This window comes from Staurois parvus, unplaced genomic scaffold (assembly GCF_062004578.1).
Source record: "Staurois parvus isolate SC_StPar_1 unplaced genomic scaffold, SC_StPar_1.0 ptg000264l, whole genome shotgun sequence".
NCBI classification, from domain to species: Eukaryota; Metazoa; Chordata; class Amphibia; order Anura; family Ranidae; genus Staurois; species Staurois parvus.
The window spans coordinates 5,617,761-5,637,926 of NW_028318060.1; the positions used below are offsets into that span (position 1 = coordinate 5,617,761).

The 20,166-nt window shown below is 38.2% G+C and overlaps 1 protein-coding gene across 2 annotated transcripts in view; it reads right to left on the bottom strand.

The window, feature by feature from the left end:
* The window catches only part of COL9A1 (collagen type IX alpha 1 chain), a 168,908-nt gene that overhangs the window by 78,075 nt on the left and 70,667 nt on the right, over nucleotides 1-20,166 (bottom strand). For both annotated transcript variants that reach the window (XM_089681329.1, XM_089681330.1), the window contains 8 exons: nucleotides 17,706-17,759; nucleotides 15,324-15,359; nucleotides 8,854-8,877; nucleotides 5,276-5,329; nucleotides 3,525-3,578; nucleotides 1,649-1,681; nucleotides 1,502-1,558; nucleotides 546-599 (listed from right to left, as the gene is read on the bottom strand). In XM_089681329.1, coding sequence (XP_089537455.1) covers nucleotides 546-599; nucleotides 1,502-1,558; nucleotides 1,649-1,681; nucleotides 3,525-3,578; nucleotides 5,276-5,329; nucleotides 8,854-8,877; nucleotides 15,324-15,359; nucleotides 17,706-17,759 — 366 coding nt within the window. The remainder of the gene's footprint in view (nucleotides 1-545; nucleotides 600-1,501; nucleotides 1,559-1,648; nucleotides 1,682-3,524; nucleotides 3,579-5,275; nucleotides 5,330-8,853; nucleotides 8,878-15,323; nucleotides 15,360-17,705; nucleotides 17,760-20,166) is intronic.

Genomic DNA, 20,166 nt, shown 5'->3' on the forward strand with positions numbered 1-20,166 from the left:
TATTGAATGTCAACCCTTGATAGACGTTTTATTGTGACAAATAAAAATTTTATATGGACTGATCCTTATGGCTTGGCGAATCTCATTTTCTAAATCCATGCAATCCTGTATCCTCAACTTTCCCAGAGACCCTGTTGGCTTCCCCACGGCATTAGAGAATTTCCACATGTTATCAATCATATGACTCATTTTACATATCAATTTATTTTTTGCATACATCAGTACAAGTCTGCTGCAAGCAATTTTCTCTAAAGCAATTTAATATTTTTAAATGGAAAAGTAATTTGGGCTTAATAGACCTGGGGGGGGCAAATATGTCATAAATGAGAAACCTATTGGATGAGTGGTGAAACATTTTCAAGAATAATTAGCAAGTCTAGTTGTTTGATTTACTACCCCGTGCCAAAATCATGCAAATACCATTGGCAATCACGGAGCTTCACCTATTAATTGCCTGTATTTTGTTTTCAATGACTTTTGTGAACTAAAAACTTTTTTGTTAAGAATTCTGTAGATTTGAAATATATTGTGGTTGACATTATTACCTTATGGCCTTGTTTTCCAGGTTCTCCAGCTTCTCCTTTCACACCTTTGTGACCCTGAAATAAAAGACAAAAATACATGTGTTTTAGCATAGTTATGTGTTGTCTATATGATAATGATTCATTAATTAATCATGTGACTGTTCACTTCCTGATTTCTAAGATTGCCCATGCAGATCCACATTCTGAAAAATGTGCCTTTAAGGCCCTATCCTCTTATGCAACAGCATTGGTATTTTGAGATTGGTCCAGCACCGTAATGTGGGAGCAGGGGACAGTCTGCTCCAACTAGGAAGCTTAGATTTGCTTTAAGTAGAAAATACTGATTATTTAAGGTCATCCCAAATGTGCTGCTCTTTCGTCTTCCCTGAAATAACATTTGGGTTAAGTGCATTAACAAGACCATATTCAGCCAGCTCAGACAACTTACTTTGTAAAAAAAAAAAGGTTAATTTACATATCTGTATTTTTTGTTTATTCTAAACTGCAATACAATGATATCACCATGTTTTCCATTGAAAGTATGCTATTGTTTATGATTTAATATTGCACAAAAAAAGAAGCCTCAACAAAGACATAGCAGACCCCTAATGCCCCATTATTGAAAGTGCAGTAACTAATAGCAACAAATCAATTTACAGAGTAATGGAGATTAATTGCAATAAACTATCTTAGATTCACTTTGTGTTATTCCTTATTAAGTCAGCTCATATGTACATGTATTAGAAAATTTTATCCATCCATCCTTCAGTCTATACTTCCTTCCATCCTTCCTTACTTCCTCCCACATCTTCCATATCTCTTCTAATATACTCATTACTCATTTATCTTTCAAACATACAACCTGATACTTTTTAAATAAATGTATAGCTTATGGTCACTCATTTATTCAATGTCTTAATATGTTTTCATCTTGCATCACAATTTCAAACTATTTTAAGTTGAAAGAATGTCCTTACCTTCATTCCAGGCAAACCTGGATAACCTGTGCGGCCTGGTGGGCAGGAGTTAGGACACTGAAAATAAAAGATAAGTCGTAATAAATAACAAATTGAAAGAATGCTGAACATTGACACAGTTGTTAGTGCTTTCCACACAGAACTCACCAGGGGATCTCCCTCTCGCAGTGCAACTGTCCCCTGTTGAAAGCAAAAATAGACTATTTCTGCATTTGCTCAGAAACACAGCGATCATAAAATGCAAGGAAAATCAATTGTGATTGAAAATGTGAATGAAGTAAACTGCTCCTATGTTTGCTGTACAGCTAAATGCTGAATCATTTTCAAATATGGGATTTTTTTTACCTAAATATATGTTTTTTCTTGCTCATCATGGCTAAGAAGAAATTTCTTAAGAATATATTAAACATTTTTAGACTAAATTTCCTTCCTAAAAGGTATGCCAAAGTTAGTATAGCTATGAGTAGGACCACTGTTACAGAAAGGTCTGATAATCAAGCTGTGATGATCCAGACAAAAAGGGGTAACCTCCTATGCCAAGTTGGAATGGAGCTAACAACCATATCTCACTGCAAAGTCTAATGAAAAATCCAAGGTCATTTATGTACTGTAGCACTGCAGACTGATTAAATAAATCCAACCTGACCCATATTTACATTTAAGATGGATGTGCTCACTGTCTTGTTAATCTCCTGGGGTTCACAAGGGCAATATCTCAACACCTGAGTTCCTAGCTTCACCAAACCTGCCTGGCCACTATGAGTGGTTTTAATCTGAATTCTCCATTTATTTCAAATGATAAAGAATGCTTCAGGGAGATTGAAACCACATTGCTTGACTTTCTAATAAGGGAGGAAAGCGAAAGAACTGGGATGTGATTTTGGCCCTGATATTACTGCAACAAATAAGAAGCTAGTTTGAGATTCATTCCATTGGAATCCATCAACACTGATCTATCATTTCTGGGTACACATACCAATTTTAACATGATAGCATCCTAAAGTAGTAAATCTATATTCTACTGAAATTGCCCTTAATGTGCATCTAAAGTGTAAAGCCTAATTCACTTCCAATGATTAGCTAGGCATTAGGGAAGAAGGCTAGAAATAAATGCATCAAAACCTGCCTCTGGACTAAAGATTATATGTTACTACAACCTTTCCTAAAACTAATATGTTAGGTCACATGAGTATTTTCCTATTTGCCTGCCTGCACTGAAGACTCCGGTGACATTAGTCTCCCAGTGACCACTGTTATGTCTTCATGAAGTGTGACTTGGAACTAAAGAGTTATCGGATCTGCTTTTTACAGCTCATGTATTGACTGGCACTAGCCTACTAACCTGTTTTGCTAATTCCTAACTAATCAGCTAAAAGTAACTTTACTTTACAATTTATGTCTGCTCTATTGCAGTAGTATAGAGGCATACTTTACCTATTTTGCTAATTTTGTATACTACAAAAAGGAACTCCCCTTCTCACCATGTGCCTATAAAAGCCAATACAGAATGATCCAAATGCATGTACAAGTGCGCACTTTCACATGTACTGACCAGTCAATAGCAACCATGGTCATAGTGAAATTTGAAGTTGAGCACATTAACTACCAGTCAATAACTAATATGATATGATTGTACGCCCCTTGAGGGTTAGGGACTGATGTGAATGTACAATGTATATGTAAAGCGTTGCGTAAACTGACGGCGCTATATAAGTACCTGAAATAAATAAATATGGCAGTGAACACCTGACAAAACATTGATGATTGGACATTACTTTTTCATTAAAAAATCTCCTTCTGCTATCAAAGGACAGACAGAGATGAGCAATGTGCCCTCATGCTTTATAACCATCTGCAAAAAAATAAATCAGTTAAATCATCCTGTCTGGTATCCTTCTGGCCACCAAAGTGTAAACAAAAAACTGTTAGGGGATTGAGGTTAGTCATTTGCATACATTGCATTTATAGCTTGTTTATTACTTTGTCAAACATGTTCTGTAAAGCTTCATGCATGATTACTTACTCTAGGTCCTGGTGGCCCTGGAGGCCCTGGAGGACCTCTGGAACCAGTATCGCCCTGAAACAAAATACAGATATGAAGTTATTTATACAGCTTGGTATGATTTAGGGAGTTTAAAAGACTCTTATGTCACTAATTGTGTGTTTCCGCACAAAGCTGCATCTAGTGAGAAAATGCAAACCCATCTTTTAAACTTTGAATATCAAATTCATGATACATTAATGATTCAAATGATGCAGACATCTATTAGACTGTATTTGTAAGAGTGTTTATGTGTTCACAAAACTTCTGCATTTAGGAACTTACTGTGCCATTTCCTGCCCATTAATATTCCATGGAAGAAGCAGATGAAAATTGCTACCCTCAGGGGGGTTAAAAAATTCACATATAATGTAACAACTAAATCTCTCAAATTCTGGAATATTAAAAATATATTTGTGAATGTCACAAAATGCATTTTCATTTAGAAGCGGTTTGCATTTTAACGAGGGATAGCTTCTTGCAGTGAATTATTCTGTATCCCTGTTATAAATGCTGGTAGCCAACATCAGCTGAATGAATGTATTCTACAACACTGAAATTACAGTCAATGGTGATGATGTCAATTCACGTGGTTCTATAGCCCTATTCTCTTTACATCTTGATTGTGACAGGTAGCTTTGTGCAACATTAGCTTAGCCATCTGATTGGAAGCATTGATATACTTATTCATTTGGTCTATGTATTGAATTATCGAATCAATAGCCCAATGTTGCATTGAAAAGAACTCTTGTGACCATTCAGACTGTGCTTGTCTGTCAATACTGTAGATTATATGGTTCAGGAAGGCTTCCTCCTTAATTAGTGCATGAGCTCTCTCTTTCATTCTAACAGTTTCATAATTAGTTACTATTGAGCCACTATACAATTGAAACATATTTATGAGACACACTTAAGGCACTGCAATGGGAATATACACACGGAGTAAGCTGAAACAATGTAAATTGTACATTCATAACACAGCTATTTTCAGTGTTCTCTTTTTTTAATATTATATAAACATTCTTTTCTGATTTTTCAATGTTGAAGGATATAATTTATTTTCAGAATTTACATAATGATAATGTACAATGTCTAATCCAGTTTATTTTCATTACCTTTTTTCACAAAATGCAGCAGCTAACATATAATTGAAGTAACACTAAAACAAGAAATCAACAGCTACTAATATTTTGGTTGAGCTAAGGAATTTTACTAGTCCCAGTACTTGTGGGTATGCAAGTTAAGTAAATGCTAAATGTTGGTTCTTCCCCAGGTAATAATGCATTTTGGCCAAACTGAAAGTGTAGCTAAAGGCAAAACTTTTTTTCCCATTTTGGATAGAGTAAGGGAGGGTTATGACCTTTCAGTTTTATTTTGGCCATGGCCAAAACAGGAAGTGAGATTAAATCCCTCCAAAGTGATGGATGACTAAGTTGATCTACTGATTGACTTCTGTACAACCGCCCTGTTGGATTTTCCATATTGGATCAGTGCTGCAGGCTTTAGTCTGCAGCGCTGAGCAGTGTATTCTGGTGATGGGGAAGTGTCCCCACTTTCAGAATACATTCGCTCAGCGGGAAGGATTCCCCCATCCACCTCGAATGTTTGGATGGGAAAATTAGGTTTTTTTTATTCAATCTGCTGGTAGAAAGAAATAAACTGACTCACCCATTGGCTGCCTAACAGAAAAAATAGCTCATCAACAAAGGAATGAACCTTGAGAAGATACTTACCAGTGGACCACCACGACCAAGCTCACCTGGGAGTCCAGGTGGACCAGGTGTTCCCTAAAAACAAAAATGAGTATAGGTTCAATTATCTGAAAACATATACTATATCACTGCAGCTAGGAAAATATTGGGTCTGATTTATCAAAAGAAGTTGAGCATCTTCAATTATACACTTCAGTTAACCAATCATGTGAAATTCAAAGTCCTATTTGCTTAGTGCATCTGTTTATTGTGTGAACATATCACGGTACTGGCCCACTGCTGGTACCATGTGATCACTGTGACCAATCACAGCAGATCACATGACAATTGTAAACAATGAATGGCTTCCCTTCATGTCATTTATTGTGTACAATTGTGCTGTGAGCTGTGATTGATCAGTGATCACATGGTACAGACAGGGCCAATCACAGATCATCTGTACTATGTGATTAGCTGTGGCCAATCACAGCTAATCACAATACTTACTGAATGAACTGATTTCAGTTAGTAAAATGCTTGGTTATAGTAATGAAATTCACTGCTATAAGCAATCATAATGTGTAAAAAAATAAATCCTGATCACTTCCCCAGAGTAGTACAATGTTACTATGGTAAGTGTGTTGCTTTGGTCAGTTTGTTAAAAAAAGTATTAAAAATTTAAATAAAATTTAGAAAATTTTAAAAAATTGTTATTTTTTTTCATACTATCACAAGTCAGTGTCTCTGATCACCACCGCACCAGATGATGACACTGTACTGCACTGGTGACAGTATGTAAAAAAAATTTGAAAAATGCATTTTCTAATATTTTCATTTTCCAAAAGATTAGGACAAAAAATTACAACTTCAACAGCCTTGCCATGCCTCTTACTAAATATCTTGGACATTTGGGGGATATTTTGGGGGATATTTGTACTGTCCTGAAATTTTCAGGCCTCAAGAAATGAGGCAGTTAGTACACCAGAACTGATCAATTTTCAGATATATACTATGGTTTGTGGATTACAGTGCTGAAAGCTGAAAATTGTCCTGGGCAGGAAAGGGGTGAAAGTGGTTTAACAGTTTATGAATAAAGTTCGGACCGATCTTGGCTGTATAGGCATACGGACGCATGTCTGAACTTTAGCCTGTTTAACCCGCTGGTTGGCAGGAGCCAAAAATTATATTATAGAAGTGGTATTTTATATAAAACAGCATCCCACTGTCAGCTGTTGTTAAGGAAGCAGCACTGACACTGAAATCACTGGGAATACCCAGCAACATAACCAAAGAGGCGGAACAGCAGTGATATCATATGAAAGCTTCTGGATGTGAAAGGTTGCTAAAAAAGCAGTGAGTTCTTGTACCTGCCTTATCCTTACCAACCACCGACATCTCCCAGCCCATTCGCTTACATGACCTAGAATCCCTGGCCAGGTAAGTAGATGGGCAGGGAATGAACATTGCATCATTGCCCAAATATTGTCACATAGTCATATTTAGACAAAAACATGCCCATTTTTGGGCAGTGTTGTTATCATTGTCCCTGACCCTCCCTTTACATAGCTCATGACAGCTGAGGGAGTTGACAGTTGGCTAGTGGTACCATTGAGATCGATCATGTGCGCAGGGTTTTTGTCTTTATTTTGGTGAGTCAGCAGGCAGCAGGCATCCTGATTGATGACGGATGTACAATGAGTAACATTTTTGGGGGATTTTTATTTTTTAAAACAGGACTTTACAAATATTCTGGTTTGTTTATTTCTAAGTTATATCTTTTATATCTTTTATTTTGGTGAATGAGTAGGGGTACAATGTACCCCATACTCATTCATGTAGGGGTGGTGGTATCTGGGGGTCCTCTTATTATTAAAGGGAGATTCTAGCTCCCAAACCACAGACCCCCACAACCACTGACCACGGTTGTGGGTAAAAGGCCATTGCACTCATCAACATGGCACCGTCCCCTATGTTAAGAGCACATAGCTTGGTTTGATTCAGGGGGGGGCTTGTCTTTACCCCCTCTCTTTGCCAGACAGGCCATGCTTATATTAAGGGGCAAGTATGGATTTCCTGTGGGACCTCACTCACAATTTTGTTTGTTTGTTTTTTATTTTGGGGAGGACTGTACCCATTTCATTCTTGCTGTAGGATGTGTTAAAGCAAAAGTGACATTTACTAAATAAAAATTGCTGGCTTCCTAAAAAAAAAAAAAACAGCACACAGACCCCTTCAAAGGGTCCCCAAAATACAGACCATTTGGGGGTCTGTTTGCCTTTTTTTTGCTTATAAATGTAATTTCATGAACACAATGACTTATGACATGACTAAAATAAAAAATCAAATGAATTAACTTTTCTTGAAGGTGTAATTAAAGCAGAACTACACTGCACCACAAACCAAACATGCTATTTAATTAATTGTTAACATTTAAAGCAAATTCATACACACATCCATGTCTCCATGTTTGATTTCATGGAGAAAAAGCCCTTGAAAAAGTAAGGGTAGATGGTTCATGTAACAGTCACTTCTCAGGATCTATCTTCCCTTAGCTCAGGCATGCAGACAGGAGGGTGTGCTTAGCTGAGAATATCCCTCCTTCGCTCCTGAAGACTCCTGGAATATGACATTATTTGTCTAGGCCTGGAAACCAAGGAGTAACTGAAGAAGTCTAAAAAAATAGTTCAAGACAAGTAAATATGATATATTTTCCTATTTACTAATGCTAGCAGCATAAGGATTAAAAATAGTCTATGTTGACTGAGAGAGTGAAGTTCCGCTTTAACGTAGTTTGAGGAAAATATTCAGTTATGAGTGGAGGTGTGTAGTAAAAAAGGATGATATGAAAAACCCACAAAAACAGTATTCTGCAAGGATTAAAATATGGCTTTGTAGAAGGTCATACTTGGATTGATGACAATACATGCTAGAATAGTGACCTTGGATACTGAGTGTTGAAAACCCTGGATGCCAGGGACTAACAACACCCCTCCCTGGCACATTGATTTGCTCACCCTTATTGGATAAGTAAAAGTTTATGTTATTTAATAGTAACTTTGGAAAGTAAATGTAAAATACCAGGCATGTTCTGCTGTTATATTAGTATGAAGAGATCATATGCATTACTGGCAGATAAAACATTAAAGTTCCATGCACACTAGTGGTTTTTTTAAATATTTTTTTCTCCTCCTAGAAGCTAAATAGTGTTCTCCTATGTGCCCATGCATACTACTTTAGGCTATTAGCATTTTGAGAGCTTCAGCGTCTAGAAGCAGAAAAAAATTGTTTTTGGAGAGTTTCTTCCAGCAGAAAAAAAACCCTAAACGCTCCTAAATACTACTAAAACTCTCCTAACAGCTTTTTTCTAGCTTTTGTTCTTTTCCTCTACATGCACTGTAAAAATGTTAACAAAACACTAACTCTTCTGAGCAATACTAAAACCCTACTAAAGGGCTTCTAGAAACTGCTATTACCAGCGTTTTTAACCCAGCTTTTTTCCTAGCGTTTTTTTAACTTAAAAAAATGCCAGTGTGCATGGAGCCTAAATGTAGGCAGTGATTTGCAAATAAATAAATGTACTTTATTGCGTCATGAAGAAATGCTGAAATCTCTCTACTTACCCTTGGACCCGCAACTCCACCACCCTTAGAAAGAGAAAACAGAGAATAATTCAATCTCATATGGTTTAACTATATTTAACTTTGCAGAAACAGAGAATTACTAAGTTTTTTTCTGTCACCAGAGCCCCCCTGCTACCTTCCTACTTGTCTATGTGAAGAATAATAAATTGAAATTAAACTTAAGAACTTTATCCCATTGGTCATCACTTACACTAAAAATTCTAACATTTTTATTTTTTCAAAGAAGGACAATATTTTTTCTACCGTACAGCAAACAAAGACTGAGTTTCTTATTCTTTAAAAACAATTCTTGTTTAGTGTATTTAATTTGTTGATGCATCAGTCTATGGAGCTGAAAGAAATGCTCGTTTGTTTATGGGGGAAGAAAGTAATTGGCTGGCTAGCTGACAATAACAATGCGAAGTTCACTGAAGATATTTGTGAGCTGTTCTGAAGTAACTAATAATGCAGAATTGCTTTGCTGTTATTATGTTTAAATGGACTGACACAGATAGTCATTGTTATTATGTGCTCCACAGTAAACCAGTAAAAGAGATTTAATGACTAAGCTAAGCTATCTTGAAGATAATAAGCACCCCATGGTGCTACACCATAGAGCTTTTCTCAAGACTGCCCAACTTTTGGCTTAAAGGGAGGGTAAGGATACCCTGCACCCCATGTGTTAGCGCTCAGTGCCTGAGTGGCGCAATCCTCAGTGCCTCAGTCTGTGAAAATACCAAGTTTAACCACTTCAGTACTGGACACTTACCCCCCTTCCTGCCCAGGACAATTTTCAGCTTTTAGCGCTGTCGCACTTTGAATGAAAATTGCGCAGTTATGCAACGCTGTACCCATATGAAATTTTTATCATTTTATTTTCACACAAATAGAGCTTTCTTCTGGTGGTATTTAATCACCACTGAGTTTTTTTATTTTTTGATAAATAAAACATAAAACACCTGAAACTTTTGAAAAAAATGCACTTTTCTTAATTTCTGTTATAAAATTTTACAAATAAATAACATTTCTTCATAAATTTAGGTTGGAATGTATGCTGCTACATTTCTTTGGTGAAAATAAAAATAATACTTGAATTTAAATTTTTTTTCCAAATGTTTCTATTATTTTATTTTTTTTTATTACATTTTTTTTTTTTTTACTATTTTATTTTTAGGAACACTGTGACCAAAGTAATACAATGTTACCACAGTGACATTTAACTACTCTGGCCAAGTGATCTGGATTTTTTTTAACACATTATGATTGCTAATACCAATGTATTTCATTGATATTTGTAATCATTGTTACTGAATGAAACTGATTCATTCAGTCTTTTGTTGTGATTAGCTGTGATTGGGCAAAGCTGATCACATGATACAGATGGGCTGTGATTGGCCCTGTATGTATCGTGTGACTGCCTTGACCAGTCACAGCTAACAACATAATTGTATACAATGCATGAAATGACAGGAAGCCATTGTATACAATTGACATGTGATCTGCTGTGATTGGTCACAGCAGTCACATGACACTGGCAATAGGCAAGTGTAGTGATATGTCATTGGCAGTGTCCCGTCCCCCTGAGTGGCCCCGTGGCTGCGTCAGCTGCTCGTTTTGACAGGAAGTCATATGACACCCAGTTACAATGGCGAGTGTCCCACCCGGCCGTCAATCTGCTATAGGCCGGGTGGGAAGGTGTTAAGGGCCAGTTCAAACTATAGAAATGCAGTCCAGATGTGTTCTGGATGTGCATTTTTGATGTGTTTTTGATGCGTTTCGGTGTGTTTTTGATGCATTCCAGTTATTTTTTTCCCCTTTCTTTTTCTTCAGTTTAAATAGAGATATGCATTCCAGAGCATTTTTGGTGCATTCCAGAGCATTTTTGATTGGTTTTACCGCGTTCCAGTACAGTTCTGAGCAGAAAAATGCAACTCATTCTACTTTTTTCTCTGTAACTGGAACCCACTGGAACTGCAAGCACCGATGTGCACTACGACATGGATACCCATATAACCTACTTTCTGTGCGTTTTGGATGAAAAAAAAAGGAACTGAAATGCATGTAGTGTGAACTGGACTTAAGAACAATAAAGATAAGATCTGTTTAATATCTCTCAAGTTTAGAATTGTCATTTAAAGATTGTATTAGTAGACTTTAAAATCTGTGCCAACAATCACATTACATTGGGGGTCAATGGTATTCACTATATATTTTTAAACGAAAGGAAGAATACAAATAACATAAGGTTGTCCAAAACCACATTCTAAATAGTTAAGTTAATTTGTAACAAAAGAAATAAAAGTGTTTAGCCTGCAGTGAACAATCAAACTCCAGCTGTCATACTCTTAGGCATACTGTACACATAGAAGCCAAAAAGGGATGCTTAATTCACATTCCAAACACCCACTGAGCGCTTCCTGACATTAGGGCCTGAACAAATGTGTTGATCTGAACAATTCAAAACACACAATCACTAAGTGAAGCTTTTGCTTCACTGAGCACTATGTCCACATCAGTTTAACTCTCCTGCGTCTACTTACTAGGAAATTGTGACACACATTCACTGCATTGGTTCCTCAAGTGGACTGAGGAGAGAGTTAATATCAGCATTGGAAAAGATTGTTCACCCAACACTTTAGCTGGCCATACGCCAGTGGAAATTGATTAGATATTTTACAGTTTCAAAACGTTCATTTGATAATGGCTAGTGGGGTAAAACTGATGTTTGTTTTTCGACCAAGTGACAGGAGGAAGATTTGAAGGAGAAGGATGGAAAAGGTTTCTCAATTGAACAAAAAATTCTAACTGTGAATGTTACTTTTGAAATTGTTGATATTGTAATGAAACCTGTTTATGAACCGCTTGCCCGCCGCGCTATAGCAGAAATACTGCTACAGGGCAGCAGGGCTGCGCAAAATCACATATATACAGATTTTGCATTTCCGATTATGGAGGTGCACGTGCGTCCTACCCACACCGCCATTGGCGGCCTCAGCTGTCGATCACCAGTAAACAGGGTAAACAAATATATTGCACTTACATATTACCTGCTTCCCCTCCGCCCTATAGCAGAAATACTGCTACAGGGCGGCAGAGGTGCACAAAATCACGTATATATACATGATTTTGCATTTCCGGGTAAGGGGCACGCGACCATTCGCGGCCTTGGCTGTCAATCACCGGGTCCCAGCCGGTGATTCCCCACTGGCACCTGGCAATCGCCGACTATCATTGTTGGGGGAGAGGTCTGTATATAAACAATACAGATCTCTCCTCTATCAGCTCCTGCACACTGCTTTGTATGACTCTGCATAGCAGAGCAATACAAAGCAATGTGCTTACATAGTAAAACACAAACAGCACACAGTAAAACAGCACACAGTTAACCCTTTGATCGCCCAGGATGTTAACCCCTTCCTGCCCAATGTCATTAGTACAGTGTCAGTGCTTTTTATTAGCACTGATCTTTGTATTAGTGTCACTGGGGATGTCAGTGACAGTTAGTCAGTTCCCCCCAGTGTCAGAATGTCCACTATAAGTAGCTGATCGCCACTATTAGTCGCTGATCGCCACTATTACTAGTATAAAAACATAAATAAATAAAAATTCCAGTATATATACCGCCATTTGTAGACACCTTAACTTTCACGGAAACCAATTAATTTACACGTATTGAGTTTTTTTTAGCAAACACATGTAGCAGAACATTGGCCTAAATTTATGACGAAATTGATTTTTTTATTTTTTTACTGGATGTGTTTAATAGCAAAAAGTCAAAAATATTGTTTTTTTCTAAAAATTGTTAGTCTTTTTTTGTTCATAGCGCAAAAAATAAAAAATTCAGAGGCGATGAAATACCACAGAAAGAAAGCCAATTTGAGGGTAAAAAAAGGACATAAATTTCATTTGGGTACAGTGTTGCATGACCGCACAATTGTCAGTTAAAATAATGCAGCACCGTATCGCAAAAAATGGCCTGTAAGATCCAAGTACAAGTGTGCGCACATGTCGGCTTATTATTGAAAAGTTTGATTAATAGTAATTATAGAAGTGACATTCACTATTTTATATTCTTTCTGTTCCCTGTTTTCATGAGGTTACGACACTGCACCCAGCAGTCTTGCTATAAGACTCATGACAAGACTGATATAGACACCTAAGGTCTATGGGGTTTTTTTTGCTCCATGAGGATACTGAGAAGCAACACTTTGAAGTACAGCTCTTGATTCATGTAATCACTTTGGGTGCTATCATGATTGCCTACTCATTTTGAATCTGCTTTTGGCTTGTCCCCTTGGGTTCTCACAGAGTCATACTTCCACAGCTCTTGGGTGAGACTCCCTTGGTGATCACCATATGGAAATGCTGTCATGTGTATTTTTAGCTGATCTATATTATACATGCATCTACTCCTGAAGAAGTGAAGTAAGAGTCAGGAAACACGTCAAGTTTATGGATGCAATTTTAATGTTATTATGTATTGGCATCTGGTTGTATACGGTCAATTGTATATCCAATCAAGTATAACATGCATTAATATGGATTTATTTACAAATCAGCTTATTATCATTTTGTCCTCCTTTTGTAAACAATCAGAATTTTATTCAATTATTAAAAATTAATGCTGAAAACTAGTTATTCATTGGGCATGTGTACTGTGCCTCATTTAAAGTCCCAGGACAAATAAATTGGTTGTAAGGTCTATGTTATCAGTCAGCTTGAGCAAACTGATACGCTGTCACTGGAAGAAGAAAAAAAATCAATCACTGTGCAGCAGTGATAACAGAAGTGGCAACCTGCACATGCAATACAAAAATATGGCTGCCTTTGTGAATACTAATAATTACAAATTATCCATTAGCACAAAGTTACCAAAATATAGAATGGTTAGTGGCTGAGTGTTATCCTACACTAAAACCACAACCACAGGTAAAACCACAGGGGTGTTTACCATCAGGCCCCGCCCACTGGATCCTTGGATGGGTGACATGGCCCAAGGTTGGCTCAGCTCTGAAGAAGAGGGCTAGTCTCCCAAAATGAGTTATCTTTCCAATCAGATGGTCCAATGATGGGTCACACCACCCACAGCTGAAGTATCCATGTTATATGCCTGATGTTTTTAAATGTTTGTGAGTATCCGGTTGTCTTTGGGGATTTAATAAATTGTTTGGTGGTAATGTACAAGGAGTTTACGACCTCTTGTGCGTGTTTTTTGCATTTGACTGAAGATTTCCCGATCTGTAAAGGGCTGCACCTGAGGAAGCATTATGCACCTTTGGGAGGACCTTGTATTGAATGCTGGAATGTTTCTACGGATTTAGTGACAGGTAAAATTACTGCTCACCATTAGTGTGGGGCTAAATTGCTAAGAGAGGACATTCCTACCAATGGCAAATACATAAAAAGCTGTCTTGATTAACCACAGCAGCTGGTGTGCTACAGCACAACAATAGGAGATGATGAAATACTTAATATTGGCACTGAATGTCTATCTGCATCCAAAGCTATTATGAAAATGTTATTTGTAGTTAAGGAGACCTGTTGAAAGGATAATACTACCCTCATTGGGGTCTAGAGAGCAGATCGACCTGGAAGGCTGTGATCGATGACACCCATTTGTATCATATCCATACGTTCCCTATGTTTTCTTAGCATATCAGTTGCTAACATCAGTTATAACCTTATTTTAGACAATGTCAAGTATTATTGGAGTGTCTGTATTTTTTTTTTTCTTACATATAACTCTGAAGGGGACAAGATATATTCTATGTGTTACAAAATTCATACTTTTGCCTAGCAGACATATATATGTTGACCTCAACTAAGCTATGTTTCACATTCATTTGTTAGTGGCTGAAAAAAGTATCAGATTGTAAGATACAGCTGATTATAACAGTCATTTAAAATCAGAGCACAGAAGAATCAAGCCTAGAACAGTTATGCTGAGCCTTGCAAACTACAGCAGATAGTACTGGAACAGCACAATTAGTGCCACAGAAATAGATATTTGAAAACAGTTTCCAAACTGAACTTAACATCTGCTGTATGATTCTTTCTTATAGTTTATCTGTAAAATCCAATGGCTAATAAAATTCATGTCACTTTCTGGTAGAGGTAACACATTTGCAGAAAACATAATATGATTCTAGTGTGATAAAGCAGTATGTTTCACAAAAGTTGGAGGAAGTCATGTATAAAAAATTCATTGAAGTTGACAGAATGATGAAAAGTATTTATTTATTGTAATTTAAACCTGAAGCTGTGCTGTATAATGCTTTTAATGCTTTCCTTTTTTGAAATGTATACATGTCTACAAGCTTGTGTATAACAGTGTTTTACAACTGAATAAACCAATCACATCTATGTAACAGCATAATATACTAATGGCCTATCTACCTGTAGAGTATCTATGTACAAGAGCTAAGTATGCTTTGAATTATGGCATTTGTCATAAGTCATATTACACTTACAGATAGTCCGCGAGAGCCAGGAGGTCCAGGTTCACCCTAGAAATAGACAGTGGATCATTATCCAAGTATAATGAAGCATAATACTTCAGGCATTCATTACATTTCTGCAGTCCTACCAATAATATTTTCAGGATGAAACTGCTAGGGGAACAAAAAAGATGCTCATATCTTACTAGATGAGTCTTTCTATATATGTCTTTCCAGTGTTTTTCGAAGATATTTTATGTAAGTTTCATATAATTGTAGGAATTGGGGGAAATTCCCATAAGGATTGGCTAATTAGTTAATGGACACACTATGAAACATTGTAATGCTTACTCATAAGATTTCCCCATGAGCAACATGACATCATTAATATGGCGCATGGAATCTTGAGTATGAGAACTTTCAGGAACGCTATTCTTATCTTCCTATAACAACTCACAGTAAGTGTGCTGTATCCTCCCATATTTTAACGTAAGTGGGGTTTTTGGAAGTGTTGAACCACCATTGGATGATTAAAGCAGAAGACTTTCACATTTATTTTGTAGGTCTTACTTAGTAAATAAGCGAAGGGTTTGTTTTTTGGTGTTTTTTTAATCTTCTTTTTTCTTCCAGGTTTGGGGCAGGGTTATAGGTGTTGTTTCAAAGAGGGTGTCCATCTCGCGGCCCCAGCGAGTTTAGCATCTGGCTCATGGCCTGTCTGGAGGGATACCGTGGATGCCGTGCAAGCACAGTAGCCACAGCAGCCAACACAGACAAGCTGGTCTGTAGGGAAGCCAGGGATGCCATACAAAAGCATAGTGGCAGCCTACATTGACAAGCAAATGCACAATTGAAGGGATACTGGGGGCTGACATGTTTACAATAGCAGCAGGGAATATAGGGGTGCCAGGTAAGTAAATGCTGCATTGTTGGATCTAGGGGGTGCTGGGGAGGGCTCAGATTTCAATTGCGCCTCCCACCCACAACCCAACCACCTCCCCACACAGCGCATACATAGACTACATTAATTCACACCGGCGATTAGGGTCGGTGTAAATTGTAGTGGCAGTTCCTCCTGTGGCTCTCAGCAGATAGGTATGGCTTCCGGGCCTGCTCACTCTAATGACAGGTTCCTGGCAGCCACACCTATTCGCCGCTCTCTACACACCCAGCGATTATATGACGTGATCACTGCTGGATACACTTTGTCTGTATCCAGCAGCAATCACCGTAGGTAATCGCTGGCTGTGTAGAGAGATGCGAATAGGTGCGGCTGCTGGCAACCTGTCATTATAGTGAACAGGCCAGGTGGCCGCACCTAGCACAGAGCCTACTACTCATCAGCTATCCTTATTGTTAGTGTGTTTTATGTGCAGCCCAATACAATTTCTCTTTTTCCATTGTGACCCAGGAAGGTCAAAAGAATGGACACCCCTGTATCAACATGTCATCTGCAAGTTTGCAGCCCCTTTGATTTTGTAATTCTGGAATGGTGAACAGCTTTTAGTACCAAAATCAAATATGAATATCATTCTAAGTATCACCTAATCATAGCATATAGGGTTTGTTTTTAAATTCTATGATAACAAGATGTGCTATTTCAAAACTGCAGCTCCAAAATTAGCATGTCTTCAGATCCAAACTGCAAACTTGACTGCAGGTGTGGATTGAGAAAAAGGTCAATTGACCAGTAAGCGAGCACTTTGAATGAATGGAGTTACAAAACTGATAGCTGTGCTTGTAGGCACAATATACTCTAGGCTCCCTTGTAACTTGATTGGGTCTAATTTTGTAAAGGTGGCAAAAGGACATGTACATTTGTAGATGAGATGAGAACAGGGGGAGTCTGTATCATTATGAGACTCTCTGTAAACTATCACCTTTACTGCATACTGAGCCTCTTTATGTTTTTCATGCTTACCATTAATCTAAATATTTCCACCGGTTTTCATTAGCTATTTCTTTTATTTATATATATACTGTATATACACTCACTCTATATATTTTTTTTTCCTTCACTTTCACCTCTTCCTCTTGCAACTTATTTCAATACTTAGTTTTACCCACTTACTGTATATGCAGACCATTTAGATCTCTAAATCCAAAATATGTTATAATGTAAAATGTATTACAACCATGTAAAAATAACGTTGGAATATTGTTTTAAACTTACATTTTTATCCATCTGATAAGGGACTGCTTCAGATTTGAAAAATAGACTATACTGTTAGCTCACTTTAACTAAGACTGGATTGTACAACAGTACAACTATTCATATCTCATATCAAGACATTTTTAACTGCAATGTGTTATAACTTTAAAAGGACACAATCTATTTATTGAAAACTGACTTTGAATTAAATTATAAGTGTTAAATACTAATAGTTGGATCAGATGTAACTTTGAATTCATACAGACCTTCTGCCCTCTTGAGCCAATAGGGCCAGAAGATCCTTCAGGTCCTGTCAGTCCCTGTTAGACAAAAACAAAAATAATAAATAATGATGACAATGTTCTAGACACAACAATACACAAACAACTTATATATTTACAGACACGCAACTGTTAAAAATATATATACTGTATATTTACAGACAGCTTCATTCATGGCCTCCTATACTAGAAAGAAGACCATCATTTTCTGTTAAATGAAAGGAAAAGTGACTGGTCCAGGCTTAGTACCTCATTCTGAAACTGTAATGCCATTAGTTTTATTAGCTGACTTTCTTACTAGCAGTGCGCATTCTTATTCCAAGATGAAAATTGGGGAGGTGGAGTCTACACCAGGCTGGATCTTAGTAGCTAGCCTAATGCAAACCCTGCTACCATACCGAGTGACACCACACAAAGTTCTAAAGACATGGCTTCTTTCCCATATTAATTGGACAATGCTAAGCAGATTTTCATGCAAAACAATCAGGTGTCTCTTCTGCACCTGCTGAAGCAGAAGAAAACATGTTTCCAAATCACTCTCATGGCAACACCTTAATGGCAGCTTGGCAAAACTGAAGCTCATGGAATCAACCCCTTTCCATGAGTTTATAGCCTGTGCTACAACATGATGGCAGGTACCCAGTTGTCATTATTTTGCCCAGAAAACTATCCCTGTCCTCCACCAGTGTATGTAATGTGCTTGTATTGCTGTATTATGCTGTCAATGGTAGGGTCAAGAAGGTTCAGCAAGACTGGGTAGTGACGCTACTTGTCATTCATCGCACAATGTGTCCATTTCCTGGCAGCTGAGAAAGCTGCAGAAAGGGGCACACCACTGGAGCTGGTGGTGCCACCCTCTGTCTTGTTGACATTAGTGTTGGTGACAGTGAAGTCATCTGTACCTCCTGCTTCTCACTGGCCTTATCCTCCAACTCCACAGAATAAACAGCCCCCTGCCAGTGCCCCGAAACCTATGAAACATCCCAAGAAAATGCTGCTGATATGCCTGGGGGCAAGAGCCACACTGGGCCAGAAATTCTAGCAGCTCTTTGGGACCAGGCTGAAAAGGGCCTTACCCATGTGACCTTGTTCCAGGAAAGGTCGTGTGTGACCCTTTGGTAGGGAAAGTTAATACACTTTCTTTGCCAGGCACATGCCCTCAACCTGGAGGTTCAATGCTTCCAGGAGGTCCTGCATCAGTCCAGAAAACATTGTGTCCATAAGCTCATACCCTGCCAATGTTTGCCTAGCAGAAATGGAATGCCAATACAAACTGCCTGTCGTTTGTCTGATCGCCTCTAGGCACTGGAATTTAACAATGCCCAGGCTGCATTGGATTCACCAGGCAGGCTATCAATGATTACCTATGAGACTATGGTACAAGGACAGGCTCTGAGGAGCTGGGGTTATTTTTACTGTGTCAATGACTAATTACTCAAGAAGCTTGCAGCATCTTGGCACCTTTTGAAGAGGCAACGAGAATGGTGAGCTGCAACAAGGTGGGGATTAGTGATACCATCCCTCTTATGTTTCTCCTGAAGAAGACACTCCATGGCCTGATAACACTGGGCACTGGAACACAGCAGCAGGAAAATGAACAGAACTTGCTGTTATTTCAGGATCAGCAGGATTCTTTGCCTACTGTGTGGCAATACAATTAAATACAATGGAGGGAGGGGAGGGGTGCTGATGGTGAGGAGGAAAAGGAGATAGGGCAGACTTCTAGGAGAACATTTCACCCCTCCCAAATTCTGGGAGTTATATGTAGGTGGGGTAAAATCGTTGAGGATGTTGTTCTGAATAACACAGAGGACTCAACATCCTCTGCTGCAAGCACTTTGTGAAAAAAGAGCCTTTTACGCTCAAATGCCTGTGCAGGGACCCCAGGATTTGGGACATGAAAGTAAGGGACTGCTATTAGGTGGCCACCCTATTGAACTCCTGATACAAAGGGAAAATGGATGATCTACTGCCACCATCCTAGAAGTAGCACAACATTTTAGGAGGTGCTGCATAATAACCTCTTGACCAAATTTCCTAATGGTGGATCCCTCTCATGACCAATGTGTCTTTTACTCTCTGATGAAAGCAGAAGCAGCAGTGGTGGCTGCTTCAGCAAAGCCTTTAAGAGTTTTTTTTAAAACCACAGCAGACAGGCCCAGCTTCAGACAGCTTTAACAGGCAGTGAAATAACCACATGGTTTTGAACTAAACATTGAGCCTGTGGCTAATGCAAGCACTCTTACAAATAGGTACCCCATGACCTATTGGGTATTAAGGCTGGATCACTGGCCAAAGCTTGCACAACATGTGCTGAAGCTTCTGGCTTGCACTGAAGCCAGTGTGCTTTCTGAGAGGGCCTTCAGTGCAGCAGGAGAATCCACCTCTCCTCTGGCACTGTGAGCCACCTCACTTTCATTAAAATTAACCAGTCCTGGATTACCAA